The 14411-nt window shown below is 52.6% G+C and overlaps 4 protein-coding genes across 5 annotated transcripts in view; 1 reads left to right on the plus strand and 3 right to left on the minus strand.

Annotated features, from left to right (window-relative positions):
• Positions 1 to 4090, minus strand: part of LOC128277574 (capon-like protein) — a 55616-nt gene extending 51526 nt beyond the window's left edge. Inside the window, exon 1 of one of the 2 annotated variants that reach the window (XM_053016052.1) lies at positions 4018 to 4090. The gene's annotated coding sequence lies outside the window, so the exon portion shown is untranslated. Of the gene's footprint in view, positions 1 to 3931 lie in introns of both variants that reach the window. The other variant, XM_053016051.1, reaches the window with a different exon arrangement.
• A 2331-nt stretch (positions 4091 to 6421) lies between these two features.
• LOC128267619 (SKI8 subunit of superkiller complex protein) lies at positions 6422 to 7689 on the minus strand. The gene is made up of 4 exons (XM_053004503.1): positions 7631 to 7689; positions 7256 to 7556; positions 6948 to 7186; positions 6422 to 6880 (listed from the first exon to the last, which is right to left on the minus strand). Exons 1-4 carry the CDS (start codon positions 7631 to 7633, stop codon positions 6422 to 6424), a joined length of 1002 nt encoding a protein of 333 aa, XP_052860463.1. The 5' UTR covers positions 7634 to 7689.
• Positions 7690 to 7987: 298 nt separating this feature from the next.
• LOC128277769 (protein NDUFAF4 homolog) lies at positions 7988 to 8870 on the plus strand. The gene is made up of 3 exons (XM_053016291.1): positions 7988 to 8198; positions 8268 to 8359; positions 8426 to 8870. The coding sequence occupies exons 1-3, from the start codon at positions 8054 to 8056 to the stop codon at positions 8762 to 8764; spliced, it is 576 nt and encodes a 191-aa protein (XP_052872251.1). The 5' UTR covers positions 7988 to 8053; the 3' UTR covers positions 8765 to 8870.
• On the minus strand, positions 8849 to 11257 carry LOC128277770 (uncharacterized). The gene is made up of 3 exons (XM_053016292.1): positions 11074 to 11257; positions 10528 to 10998; positions 8849 to 10039 (listed from the first exon to the last, which is right to left on the minus strand). The coding sequence occupies exons 1-3, from the start codon at positions 11255 to 11257 to the stop codon at positions 10008 to 10010; spliced, it is 687 nt and encodes a 228-aa protein (XP_052872252.1). The 3' UTR covers positions 8849 to 10007.
• Between the last annotated feature and the right edge of the window lie 3154 nt (positions 11258 to 14411).

Consider the following 14411-nt stretch of genomic DNA (forward strand, 5'->3'; position numbering starts at 1 on the left):
AAGAATAATCATATGGGGAGCAGGAGATTAAAATAGTTGTGCGCCCCGCGTCCAGCGCCCTCTTGGAAGGGCTCTGCAGGGCACACACCACGGCTCCCGCCGTGCCGTGGGCTTCTTTGTTTTCCAATTCTTCCGCCGCCGATCCCTGCTTCGGCCGCCAACACGCAACGAACCACCGTCGTCGCGAACAAACACCATTAACCGCGGACGTGCCCCTCTCTGTGTGTGTTTGTGTGACTCTGAAGGGTTGTTTGGCCGCCTTTTGGCCCCTTCTTCTTATTCTGCTGCCGCCGCCGCCGCCGAAGAGCTGATCCATTCTTTCCTTGGCATCAGCGTGGTGTGTGTGCATATGATCGTGAGATTTTGGGGGAAATTCGTCTGTGTTTAGAACTTTATAGCTCCAAGTTCTTTCTTTCTCCACTTGTTACAGTGGCCTCTAAGCGCCGGTTATGCTTCAGTGCTGTTGAACGCATGGACCATCATGTACACTTTGGTCCTTCTGATGGGTCCCCACAACGTAAAGGGTATAAGGGGTTCCTCCACACCCACACACACACGTACAGGCTCTTGGGTCGTCTGCGCAATCACACCAAGTGTAGCGGCGGCAGGTGTTCCAGGTGGCCTTTTGGGACCCGGTTTGTCCAGGTCCCAATTCGTCCGGCAGAGAAAGCCTAAAAAAGGAACTAGTAAAACAACAGTGAAACTGTCCAATCAAGCGCAATCAACCTGCGCTTGAAATTCAGCCACTCCCAACTCCCTGGCAGCATCATTGACGGCACTTATCACCGCTATCTGCGAGCAGTTTTCGAAGGTTCCACCGCAACGAGACCATCGCAATTACCGTGTGGCGATGCACCGCGACGCTGCGAGCCGACCATAATTCGACCGGGAACGCGTTCTCGAAGAGCCGCCTCGATGTCGGCAGCGATCATAATTGGACACTCTGGATGCGGGGTAATTATGTGTCCCCAAAAAGGGTCGCCACTCCCAATTTAACGTTTTCCGGCGCGCGCGTTCTCGCAGTGTTCGGTGCGAGGTCAGTGCCCTTCGGGCGAGTGCAACAGTGGCACAAGCTCCTGGGCCGCGTCCATTGCCCTCCTCAGCCAGTGAAGGCGAAGCTAATTTCTTTAAAAACAAACTCCACTCCGTTCCGACTCCGTAATCGACTAATTCGTGCCCGCGGCCAGACGCCCAGAACTAACAACCGGCGGGGGGACCAAAGAAACGAGCCGCCGTTCGCGTTAAATAACAACAACCGGAGGTCGGCTACTGGTCGGAAGTCCTGAGGTGGCCACTGCTAACGTTCGTTCGCGTTCCGCGCGAGCTTCCGATGCAAGCTCTAAGGTTTCTCTGTCCACCAGCACGCGGATTGGGCGCGCAAGATTTGTCGCTTCATCCCATCAACAACCGTCGTAACCGAATCTGTTTCATCCAATTACTCGCCGCCGGTCGGGTCCCGGAAAAGCCGAAAATATTGTTTGCATTTGCGCTTATCATCCGCGCTCGGGTACCCGGCGGCTGTTTCGGTGGCAGGGTGGTCTACAATATCGACCCGTCGTCACCGTCTCGTTAATCGAATCCGGGCGGTGGGTGGTGATTTTCCCCGAAGGCGGCATTTCATGGTGGCCACCTCCTCTTTAGGGCACCTTTTCGCACCACCGTAAACAATCATATTTTTCCAGACCAAGTGTCCTCACGGGGGGCGAGGACGCGAGAGCGAGCAGCAAGCAAACAACAAAAAATGTCTGCCGGCCACTTGAGTAGCAGAAGAACACATTGGCCAAGACCGTCTTCTCGGGCAGCGAAAAAAGAAACTGCACGGAAGATAAATAATGCCGGCCGACTGCTGCTTGTGATGCGCGAAAACCCCGCTCACGCGGCCCAAGCTTATGGTGCAATGGCCCCGCGGCGGAGCGTTATTAGCAGCAGCACTAGCAGCAGCAACCCGGTTGAAGAACCATTTCTCTCCCTGCGGTCCCCGCCGGGACCGCCGCACGGGGAAACCGCTGGGTTGCAAGTCAAGTGTGCTCCTTGGTTCGATTCGGTGTCGGAGCGCCGAGGGGTGTCGGTTTCGATTTTTGACATGACGTGCGGGATTCCTTGGAGGGGAATTGGGCCGCTAGGATCAGATCTTCCGGGTTCACTCGCTCGCTCGCTCGCTGGCCCGGTTGACGTCGACTAGCAAAACACGAAATTAAATTTCATGTTAGTGGCCACTACTTCTTACTCGTGGTGATGCTGCTCCTGCTGCTGCTGGTCGTCCTCCGGTGATCGCGTTGCGTGCGCGCGCGCCACGGTGATGTCAAGACACACACGGGCAGAGGCAAGCGGAAAAAAGGGAACGATCCACCCAATCTATATGGCCCATGTGGCACATGGTGCGCCGGGGGCACATGGCATAAATTTCTATTTTCGTAGTGCCACCCTCCTGCCGACGCGACACGGCCTCCGGACACCCGCTTACTCGGACCGATTATTCCAATACGGCCGCGGTCGCGATGTTTGGAAATGCTGCGTCTTTTTTTCTTTTGCTTCGCCGCTGATCCAAAAAGCAGGGAAAACAAGCAATTGGGCCGGCATCTTGAGAGGTCCGCGGACGAACCACGGACCGTTGCCAATGAGAGATCCACTTGTTTTGACCTTTTTAATTTGGCCCTCGACTTCGGCACGCAGCACGCCGATATGGTCGGGACGGGAAACGGTGAAAAATCGGGAATTAATTAACACGGACGGAAGCTGTTTGCGCAAAGAAGCGACCGATGGCCTGCGCGGCGTGTGTGACCTATGTGTGTGCAGGTGACGATCGACTGTAATTTTGAAAAATATTCCTTCCGATTTGTCACCCAGCTCCCAGGTGACTCATACTGGAACTCTGCGATCATTATTATGATGCAGATTCCGATTCCGGCGAAACGCTGATTAACGGGACGGCGACGACGATTACTCAGGGCTCGCGGGTGGGGGGGGAGTTTGCGCTGCATCCAATCACACTCCTGAGAGCGTGCGCGCGCTGGAGTGATCAGTCCCGGTGATCGCCACCACCACCGCTCGGGGTTGTAACACGGCTCACGATCGCTTGCGCACTGCCCTCGCGGCGACCGTGTGTCATGTTTATTCATCACAGTCCGCCAGTCCCCGCGCGTAGCATTAATTTATGCAATCGCGCACACAAAACCGACAATTCTCCGGCGGCGCCCGCAAACTGATCTTCGTGATCCACGGTTTCTGTTAGCCAGCGGTAACAGAATGGCGGTTGGAGAAGCAAGAATGCTGCTCGCTCTACCCGGAATGATGGTGATCATTACTCGGGTGGCATAACAGAACCCCGGCCTCGGTGTACCAGGGGGCACTGGTTTGATCACTTCACTGTTTGTGATCCGTTTGATCGTTTGTTGATGCGTTCTCTTTGCCGTGTTTGTGTTTTCGTTTTCACTGCCGTCCACTAATTAGTTCCAAATGTCCGCAAAAATCGCGATGCTGTACGCGCCTACACACGCACCTCCAACGTGATCGACGGCCGGGGACCGGTATTCAAACCGCCGCTTTTTTCGGTGCCTGGTGCGGTGTTTTTTCGGTGCGAAAGAATAAACTCACACGGACTCACACGGATACACACAAACACCGGGCCGGATGAGACGAAATTGAGAAATCGGGTGTAATTTTGGGGTTAATTTTACTTTCTCAACTTCAGCACGGTCCAGTGATGGTGTTGCATCAATTGAAGTTAGTTTAATTTAATGCTGGTGGCCCAACAATCGTGCCAACACTCTAAACCGGATCGCCCTACGCACACCATCAGCACCCGACTGCTGATCCTCGTTCCTTCTTTAATCTCTTTCCGCGGGATCGCGTCAGAGCGTCGAGTAACTTCACCGAACACACAAGCGAACACAGTTGGTTTTAACGGTGTTTTGAATTTAAATCTTCATACCCGTTCACCCCGCGTTTCGTTCTTCCGGCCGAATGGCACCGAAGGGTTAGCACACACGCGGAACGCTCGCGGAACACACGCCGTACCGTCGCGAGAGTAAATCCGGGAGTCCAGCAGCGCCAACAACCGAGTTTTGGCCGCCAACTACCACGACAAAACGCCAAACAACGACTGAAACAAACGCGCGTTCCGTGGAGGAAGTTCGCCGAAAGCTCGCCGCCGGAGTGAGCCAGCATCACCTCAGCTCAGCTGCGAGAGAGAGAGAAAGGGCGCGCGCGCGTGCTGAACGAAGAAAGAGAGAGCCGCGGGACACACACACCCAAGTAACGGCGAACTCGGGACGGGACACGCACACAGCCGATGCTGGAACGCGCATCGCAGCAACCCGAGCCAACGCACATGGAAAGAATTCTATGTTCGGGCGTCTCCATACAAACCGACGAGAGCATCGGGCTGCTGATACTTCTTTCTCTCGCGAATGAGATTGCAATATTTATCAACCGCGCGCGTACAAATTAATTACAATTGCTACAATATCGGCCGTCACGAACCGCGGACGCGGACTCGTGTGACGGTGAGCAAAAGGGAGCTGGCTGCGATTTTCTTTCTCCCTGTTTTAATCTGCCGCCATCGCACTCACACCGCTCACATGGTTCGGGCGAGTTCGTTTTTGTAACCGTCAAATCGAAACGGTGCGCGGCCAGAGTCGTTAGCCACAGAGCACGCACAGATAAGAATTTATCGGCCTATTCAAACATTTGTTCTGCAAGCAAACCAACAGCAGATGCGGGAGGATGTTGTTCTCGCGTTCGCGCTGTTCGGTTGCTTTGTTGCTTTCGCTTCACCGTAATAGGGCTAATTATCTCCAGCCGCCCGCCGATCGCGTGAATCGAATCGGGAATTAGTCATCGAACGCGATCCTGCGGTCAAACAAGTGACCACCACCAGCAAGGTGGCTGCAGGTGTGTGTGTTGCTCAGTTGCATTCATGCGCTGCAGAAGCAAAACAAACATCAAACATACTTATGCTTCCGCGAGACGGGTTGCTAGTGGTGTGGTGCTCCTCTCACACAGTATGTCACGACTCTTACAGTGCATGACGGCGGCGGTAGAACCGTTGCACGCGCGCCGGCAGCAAGAGTGCGATGAACTTGTGCTGCGCTTCGGCCCTTCGCAGGGTTATGGCCCTTTGCAGCGTGTGTCTTCTTCGCAGTCACCTGTTTCCAGCGTCCGGTACCGGTTTCTGCCTGTCGTAATGCTTAGATTTTTGCGGTCCCACTGTTCGCACGACCTTCTGCGTCGGTTTACATCATTACTTACATCATGGCGCGCCACTCTACGGGGCGACCTTCCGTTCGTTCTTTCCTTCACATTTTTCATCCCTCGCACCCGAATTCTCGGATAAAAATGCACCCGGCCCGACCGATCAGGGCGGCCAAGCAAGTCCACTACTGGCGTGTGGTGGACCCGGAAAATCATTGGCCCCTGGCACTGTTATTCCATTGTGGCGACAAACATGGCCATACTGGGGAAAAAAGGTCGTTGTCAAATATTTTTCAACCACCCAAAATTTCCCCCCGGGCGCGCACCGGGTGGTCACCGGTCAAGTAATCGGTCGGTCCCATGCTTAAGATGTATGGGAAAATCTAGCCAACACTCGCAGGTTGCGTTTGGCAAAGGGTTTGTGTGTGTGTGTGTGTGCACGGACCGGACATCCGGAAACGGAGACGGTCCAGTAGCAAAAAGGTCTCCTAGCGGACGCCTTTTTGGGGGTGGTGGGAGGGCGAGGCCGAAGAGATCGCTTTTCTTCTTCTGCTCCGGTGCCGGACCGTAATTGCCTGCGGCATTGATGAAGTGCGAACACAGGGATTGATTTATGTGTGAGCACCACACAAGGGCCGTGTTGGGCCTAATGTAGCATTTAATATGTTCGCAACAAATGGAACCCCACTTCTCACAACGGCATTAAGTGTTCGGAAAGGGCTAGCAGAAAATTATCTCTCTCTCTCGCTGTCGCTCTTGATCAAAAGCTCCCACAAGGCTCTGTGAGGCTCTATGAGGCAACATTCTTTCAAAGTTCTTTCAGGAATGTTTTCGGGCACTGGAATCGTCCCACGCGTTGCGAAATGAATTACTTTGAAGTGGATAAAATATGCAAAAGGCACGACAAAACCGTGGCTGGCAACTTTTCGTCTAACCTTTGTCGTCTCTGGGGTTCGGATGTTTTATTTTCTTTTTCCTTCGAGCGAGTCCTTTTTTACGGACGAGTAGATTTGATTTATTGGTTCTAATATCTAACGGACTGTGGGACACAAGAAACTCAATATCCAACACGGTCTCACCCTTATCAAATGCTATCAATATTAAAATTCCGATCGGGAAAAGAAAACGAACGAACGGATAGTCGTTTCATTCTTCGATTTGAGGTATACTCCCCGGAATATGTACAAAAAAAAACCAGTAGATTATGCGCTCGCTGGTTTTCTTCCCTCTAAACCACATTCGGAGGACAGTCGTACAGATTGATGCACTTGTCTTCGGATACGGAAATCACGTTAGCACTGTCCGGGCTGTAGCGAACGCCCCACACCTGATCCGCGTGTTCGCTGAACGTGTGCAGACACTGCCGTTCGGCGACGTTCCAGATTTTGACGGTTTTGTCGCTCGACGAGGAGGCAAAGTTTCTGCCATCGCCCGAGAATGACACCGACAGCACCCAGGAGGCGTGCCCGGAGAGTGTCCCGACCACGTCGGAGTGCGCCACATCGTACAGCTTCATGTGCCCATCGTCGGATGCCGTTAGCAGCATCTGGGAGTCGGGCGAGAAGCACAGACTCCGAACGGACATGGCGTGTCCCTCGAGCGTTTGCGCTACCTTGCCGGCGGCCACATCGAAAATGTTGATAATACCGTCGATGGCACCGCTGGCGATGTATTTTCCATCGGGACTCTGAAAACACGAGCGCAGGATTGATATTAGAGCAGCTTCACGGAATGGGCCACTACCAAATACGTACGTAGGCGATACTGAGCGTAAACTTGCCGTTCTGTGGATCGAGCACCTGTTCCGGTTTGCCCGTTTCGACGCTGTAGAGTGAAATTTTACCCTCGTGCGATCCGGAAATGATGTACTTGTCGCACGGTGAAAACGCCACCGTCCACAGATCGACCGGTCCGAGCGATATTTGGTTCATCAGTTGTCCCGTTTCGGCCTTCCATATGCACAGACTGGAGTCCAGCGAGCTGCTAGCGATGACTAAAACATAACGAATCGGAGGATAACACTGTGCCTTTACTTTCACGGACGAGAGTTGCCATCGCATACCTTCTCCGCTGCTGCTAACGTCCACGGATACGACGCCCAGCGAGTGGCCGGTGAAGGTATTCCGTAGCCTCAGCTTGGTGCGATCCGGGACCACGTCCCAAATCTTTACCGCATCGTCCACCCCACCAGTGACGATAAAGTCTCTGTAGTCGGCCGGCGACTTTTTGCTGGCCGATGAGTCGCGCGAGTTGTCCTCGTTGTCGTCATCGGCGTTCTCTTTGGATGCCACCTTCAATCGACCCCAGGCACACGACCAAATACTCTCCTCGTGCGCGGCCTCTTCTTTATGCAGCAGCGAGTACTGAAGAGAAACGAGAATCAATCAGTATTGAAACTTTCATTGGAAACAAGTGAAAAAAGTGTACTTTTACGAACCATTTTGTTTGTTTTTTTGCCGGCTAACACGTTTTATTGTGGTTGTTTTGTTGTGGTCGTTTGACAGCCAGCTCCGCCTGGTGAAAATTAGCAGCACTAGCTTTTAGCTTTAGCTTTTGCAACTAAAATGTCTTCAAAGCTGCAATTCTAATTCTGTAACCAAGGCCAAAAATATTTTACGCTCTAGGTTCTTTTTTGAGAAATGGAATAAAATTACTGAAAATTATTCAAAAATCATCTCAGCCTCGTTAGAGCGATTGTTGTGACAGTGAGTTGACAGCCCGAATTTACATCGGGTTGAACCCGAATTTACAACGATTGCACAATTCCGCGGTCGTAGCTCGGTGCTTCGAAATTGGCCAATCGATCGGTAGTTTTTAAATGAATCCTCTCGAAAGCTCGCTTTAAATCGTAGGCGGCACAATGGGAAAAGTAATGTCCTTAGTTGCGCGTCAAACGCAACGGTTCAATGTCGAAAACCGGGCCCAGAAAGTGATATCGCAAGCGAAACCAAAACCGGCGCCAAAGTTTGAGTCAAACCTCCGTGATCTCGAGCGAGTTCTTAAGGGTAAGGGTGTTTTTTCTTTGAGTGTCCTTTCGTACGTAATAATCATTACTTCTTCCGTCCCCCATAAAGACCATCCCGAAATCGTACAGGAACAGAGTAAGAAAGATAAAACGCTGGACGAAAACTTACGCCATGTGTACGTGACCTCAAAGGACACAATGGTACGGAGTACGGATCTTATCGGATAAAAAATGGGTTCCTAACGCTGTGTAACCCTGTACTTGCAGCCTGACAACGTGGCAAACCAGCCGCAGGATCCAGAAAAGCCACTTCCGATCAATCGAACCACCGTCGAGGAGTACGAATTCGGTCACCTCGAACCGAGGGCGGTAACAAGAGGTCGGTGCACGCTACGGCAAGCGGTACAATTTATAGGGAACCACCAAATGGATCCAGAGAAGTGGACGGTGGCCAAGATTGCCGAGTATTACAACATGAAGGAACCACTCGTGACGAACATACTCACCCACTTCAAGTCGTTCGAGGTGCATTTACCGAACAAAAATCTCGAACGACAACGGGTGCTCACGCGGGCAGCAGAGACCGCGAAGCAGCTTAAGGAGTAGAGTTTCCGCCGCTTCTGCTCTTCCGGAAGTACACCAAATGCTAAGCATCGGTCGGTGCGAGCGGGTCTTAAGATTTGGTACCTTCTTAAAAATATAGACATTTATTGAAATTTATCACAGAATACATATTTTTGGTATGACGAAAATTATGGCGCATTCTACACACACACACACTGAAAGTAGAATTCAGAAGAAAAACGGGGAAAAGAAAACGTAGAAAAAATGGAGCAGAACACGGTACCACCAAACGGCACGGGGGAATGGAAAAGACGCAAAGCTGGGGACCTTGTGTGTGGTGTCCTCACCATTAACGGCGCGATCAGGTCGAACGCGACTTTGACGCAAAGTGAAAATGCCTCAGCCTCAGCTGTGAAATGCTGCCTGTGATCAGTTAGTTAATCGTATTGATGATTCGATGACTTTTTTACACATACACGCAACGCGTGCCGACTCCTTTCTCCTCCTATCGTGATGATATGCGCGCTTCTTAATGTGTCCCTCTTGCTAGTTTTTACGTACTGTGTGATATATTCGCGGCTCCACTTGCTTCTCCTTGCTACTACTCTCCTGTATCTCCACTGTATGTGTGTGCGTGTGCGTGTGTTATACCGCGTATCGTATAAAGGAACCTGACCTGGAAGCAGCCTTTTGCTCTAAATCCTTCAGCTGCAAGTTCGTATATCTTCAAAATTATTGTATTATTTCTCGTGTTTCGACGACGAGGAGCGCGCCGGGCGCGATCTTGAAACTCTGACCGATCAGCCTACTTGGGATGTTTTGTTCCGATAGTAATTCGTGAGCGGAGTGCGTTCAACACACGTTCTTTGCCTTGCCTTCGGTAGTTACCTTGCAAATGCCCTAAAAGGTGAATATCGTAAGTTTTTGATCAGTTGCGCTACACACCACTCCTGGTAGCCCCTAGGTATTGCTGTTTGATCTTGGCTGGATGATGATGCTTTCGGCAAGGATTGATGCTGGCCAGCGCCGTAGTAAAACTACAATCTCTTGTTTCTCGCCCTTGTTTTCGCCGCTGAGATCGCGCCTCGGGAAACTAAAACTATCGGTAGAACAGGGTTAAAGTAAGATGAACTTTTCATTTTTTTCTGTTTTCCTTTCCCGTTTCCATAAACATTCAGAGCGATTTACACAGCAACCTCTTTTTCGCCGATACCACCACGGCGCGATTCTTCTACAATGGCCAGACACACGCGCGCTGCTAAGCTTATCTCTCTCTTTGGCTTTCTCAAAGTCTGCCCGTCTGCGGCTCAAAGCCTACTGCAAAATGGTTCGTTGTTTGAAGATAGTTAGAGGATGGTGTGTTAGTTTGGCAGAAAACAAAGTAAACGATTGAAAACAGAAAGAAGAGAGAGAAGGAAGAGAAAGAGAGAGAGTTTCGTTACGCATGATAACAGTGAGGGGGGGGCTAAAGGGGGTTCGATTTGGAGATTGGGTCGCTCGAAGAAGGGAATTCAACAGGTTCTACTACGCTAGTGGAGGACGCAAAAACCGAAATATCGTTCCGCGGGTGAACAAAAAATCGAAATGAAAAGAGTGCTGGTTAATGATGCCCTACCGGCGGAGAAACTAAGGCGTTAGGCGTTAGGATGGGGCCAGCAAGATTTCAGAGATGGGCCAGAGAGATGTTGAAGTACACAGATGCAAAAGCAGAGAGAGATAGAGAGAGAGGAAGAGAAAGAAAAACGGAGTTGGGTTGGTTGGATTGTGGTGGCTCTAGATCAATGGCGGATCATCAGAATCATTACCTAACACCACGTCTTCGTACGCTGGCCGGCGCCGGTGGCGGTTGCGGTGCAGCTGGAACCGTTGCCGTAGCCGCGACCAGAGCTGGGCACGCTTGGCCAGCAGGGCGCTGCCAATCATTATCACCACGAACGCCAGCGGGATCAGCACGCCGCCCAGGATGTGGTGGGCACCGGGCGGTTCCCGCAACGGTAGCTGTCCCGCGTGGCCACCCTGCGACGAAGCGGGTTCATTCTGAGCGTTGGCAGCATTGTCTCCTCCCGTGGTGTTGCTTTCGTCGGGCAAACAGTAGGGCACCGACGACGACGTAGAGGCACCGCTGGTGGCTGTGGCTAAGGAGGAACCACCGAGCGTCGCATTCTTCCCGTGGTGGGCCGGATTCAGCCGGTACCGGAACATGCAAACGCACCGTCCCTTATCGCAAGATGCGTACACTGGACACTGAAGAAGTTCGTCCTCTTGGCAAGCTATTGCTGTGGAGGGGGGAACGAGAGACAACCGACATTAGTTCCAGACGCGGTGGACAGGACTCCCCGGTGTTGACCTACTATTAGTGTTGCCGCCACTGGTGCCGCTGTTGCTACTGGTGTTGTTGTTGCTGCTGCTGTTGTTGTTGGCGTTCCGCGCGCTCACACTGGCACTGTCTGTAGGATTGCCGCCTTGCGTCTCGAGGATGTGCAGGGCAAAAATGCACAGCCCTAGCAACGCCAGCCGTCGTCGGTTGGCAGCCATGGCGGTGGCGGTCTCGTCCTTTGTTGGCACGCACTATACTGCTGCGCGCCTCTTCTGCTACCCGCAGATGCTGCTGCTGCCACCGAAAGGAACTACGGTTTGTTTATTTTGCACCCAAAAAGTGGCCACAGACCAGACCCGTGTTGGTGGGCCACTTTGATGGTTCGCAAAACTAGGATCGCAATTTTCACACTCCGCGTGACACTCCGCCGTTGCTGCTGCTAGCTGGTTGCTGGAAGGAATTCGCGTTATCGTTATCGTGTGGCGGAGGGGGCGAACGAAAAAGAATATGGACCACTCTCGCTAGGACCCGCCGTCTGCCGCTAACACCGCGCGCCGCGCTCGCTTGGCCTGCGTTCATAAAGGAAAAGGCCGAACCGTGCGAGAGTGAGCAGGAGAGCGAGAGCGAAAAAAGCCGACAGAGAGAGATGGGGCGCATATTTTCTTTCTTTCCGCCGTTGACGTTTCCAAGCTAGAGATGCTCACTCAGGTGTGCGGCGTCATTTCGATGTTCGCGGCGATGTTCTATGTTTTTTTCGGTGCTTGAATTGCTGTATTCGTCGGACATTTTTTCATTCTGACGATCCTCTGTCGCGTTAATCAGGAACAATAAAGCGATAAGTTTAAGGTACGCGAAGCAATTATCTAAAGCAGTGCGGACTCGTTGGAAAATACAGATATTACAGGTTGGAATCGACTCAGCACGGGCAAACGGGATCCGACTGGAGAAGAAGTGAAGCCACCGATCCGCGCACCGTGCACGCACACCAGTGCGTCGCGCGGATGGTCATCGTTTTCACGGTTTCGCTCGACCGTCTCGTCAGTTCGATTTCGTGCCGTGTCGTACGGGCACTCGTCGCTCCGTGTGTGTCACACCGTGAATGCGGTTCAGTTTCAGTTTTCTTTCCACCTTTTCCCCGTGTCCACGGCGTTGGGTGTTTTCTTTGCGGACCCAAGGACTGTTGGACCCAAATGTTGTCAATCGAGAGCGGAATGGCCGCTAATCAGGAGTGAAAAGAACGTAAGTGTTCGTCGTACGCCGCAGCCCAGTGTGGTGGTGGTGCTGCGCTGGGTGTCCCGTGTCCCGTGTGTGTGATGTACTCCGGACTCGGCGCCGACGATGACGGCCAACGCCAGCACGTAAAGTTATCTCACTCCGGGGAATCGGTGTACGGTTTTCTAGAACCACTTTTTGTGGCCAAGTGTGCTGTGAATAAAGCGTCATCGCCAATTTTTGCGGGGGGCCGGCCTGTCAGCCAACCTCGCAGTGCAGTTGGTGACGAGTTTGTGTCCGTCTGCTCGGAACGCAACACGGCCACACCGTCCGGCTGGCTGTTACTTCGTTCGGCAACCCTGAATAAACCGTGTGGTGCCGTGCGTGATGGAACGCGAACCGTGTACCGAAGAAAAACAAATATTTCGATCCAAAATTTGGCCACCAAAGGTGTGTAAAAGGGAGCCTCCCATTGCGATTCTCGGATGTGTTGCTGCTTCCGCTGCTGTGCGTGTGTGTGTGTGAGTGGATTTGTTGCGTGATTTTTCCAATCCGCGGGTGTGTGTGTGCCGTTGGTGTCTTCCTGCTGTACGTTATGATGGTGTGCCCTGTGTAACGACGTAACGTGCCGCGGCTGATTCAATTCCCCGCAAAAGTTAATTTCTTCCCATCAACTGCTGCTCCAGGATGGCGGATCCATTACGTCGTGAAGAGCGCTGTGCAGTTGCTGTGATGTGCTGGCACCGCTCCTCGCACCGCTCGTACGGGCGCTCTCTTTCTCACGCATACACACACATACACAACCTGTCTCTCTGCCGCCGCTAGGTGTCTCTCTCACTCGCCCTTTGGCGATACCGATTTCGGGAGAAATGAAGCACAGCGCTCCGGAAAAAGTGTTCGCTTCTCTGCAACGCAACGCTCGCCTAATGTTGTTGTTTTTATTTTTCCGATGATTCGGCGAAGTGTCGCGAATCGAAGGGACACACGCAAGTAACCAAAAATCTGCTGCCCGCTGCCCCTCGACGAAGCAACAATATGCTTTTTTTCCACGAAATTTTCTTTCTGTTTTCCACGCTCTTTCCGGGAGGAGAAGGAGGGTGTGTTTTTTTGTCGCGCGGGACGACCACGATGGAGCCATGTTTTTTGGTTTGCACCGGCACCCCGGACAGAAGGAGAGAAGGAGAAAGCATGCGGTGCGATTTTGGGGGGTTTCAGGGGGCCTCCAATCAAGATGGATGCCTCACGGAGTGTGCCCGAGGCCCATTTTCCACGCAACCGCCCGAATCTCTCTCTGGGGTTTGATGGTTCCGGAATTTCCCGTCTTTAAACGATGTCCACCGCTACTACGTTCGTAGATGCGCCTCGCCGGGGTGCTGGAGGCAAAGTCGAGCGTTCGACCGAAGTAGGCCATGAATGTTCCTGTCGTGTTCTCACACGGGGGCGAGATTCAGTGGTATCGTGAAATGCGGGCGCCTACTGCTGTGCAAAAATAAAACATTGTGTGCAAATTGCCTCTCATCAATAGTACGCCCTTTGCCTTGCGTGCGTGTGTGCGAACACGAGGTCCACAGAGCGACGGACACTCACACACTCGCGCGCTCGGAGGCTCACAACACAGCGCACGCAAGTGCAAAGTTGGTGCGAAAGGTAGACAGCGGCGACACTGCCTGCGCCGCCCCTCCCAAAACGCGGGCACACACATGGTGCGGTGTTATGCTGAGAGCAAGGTGCTAAATGCTTGCGCTGGCCAAGGTGACGGCAAGAATACGTCATCCCGTCATAAATGCGACGTTCCTGCTGGAACCGCTTGGCGGGCATCATGGAGAGCCTTGCCGCCCGCCTAGGAAGGTCAATGATAAAGGCATTTTGTGTGAGTGTGTGGTACGCACACCATCTTCCTTGCTCCCCCGTGTGTGTGTGAGTGTTACACAAATTGCAAAAATAGCAAACAAATCCTGCGCTCCATGATCCATAATGCAATATTTTGCCCTCGCGCAGTAGTAGGAGTCGTCGCGTAGTAGTAGGCTGTGACCGCGAGAGTGCGTCAAAAACACGATGGGGGGCTTCAAATACATACACGCGCCAGCATAAACTCCGCACACCGGTTTGGCAAGGTCCTCGCCGCCGAGTTCTACTGTGTGCGCGCGCGATGCGTAATCG

The sequence above is a fragment of the Anopheles cruzii genome, chromosome 2, assembly GCF_943734635.1.
Source record: "Anopheles cruzii chromosome 2, idAnoCruzAS_RS32_06, whole genome shotgun sequence".
Lineage (NCBI taxonomy): Eukaryota > Metazoa > Arthropoda > Insecta > Diptera > Culicidae > Anopheles > Anopheles cruzii.

Coding starts and splice junctions, on each gene's coding strand:
- LOC128267619 (XM_053004503.1), bottom strand. Junction 7,187..7,255: donor CGTTAGCAGCAGCGGAGAAG/GTATGCGATGGC, acceptor GTTATGTTTTAG/TCATCGCTAGCAGCTCGCTG. Junction 6,881..6,947: donor TTACGCTCAGTATCGCCTAC/GTACGTATTTGG, acceptor TCGTGTTTTCAG/AGTCCCGATGGAAAATACAT.
- LOC128277770 (XM_053016292.1), bottom strand. CDS start 11,257: ATGGCTGCCAACCGACGACGGCTGGCGTTGCTAGGGCTGTGCATTTTT. Junction 10,999..11,073: donor CAGTGGCGGCAACACTAATA/GTAGGTCAACAC, acceptor CCCCCTCCACAG/CAATAGCTTGCCAAGAGGAC. Junction 10,040..10,527: donor GTACGAAGACGTGGTGTTAG/GTAATGATTCTG, acceptor ACCATTTTGCAG/TAGGCTTTGAGCCGCAGACG.
- LOC128277769 (XM_053016291.1), top strand. CDS start 8,054: ATGGGAAAAGTAATGTCCTTAGTTGCGCGTCAAACGCAACGGTTCAAT. Junction 8,199..8,267: donor TCTCGAGCGAGTTCTTAAGG/GTAAGGGTGTTT, acceptor TCCCCCATAAAG/ACCATCCCGAAATCGTACAG. Junction 8,360..8,425: donor TGACCTCAAAGGACACAATG/GTACGGAGTACG, acceptor CTGTACTTGCAG/CCTGACAACGTGGCAAACCA.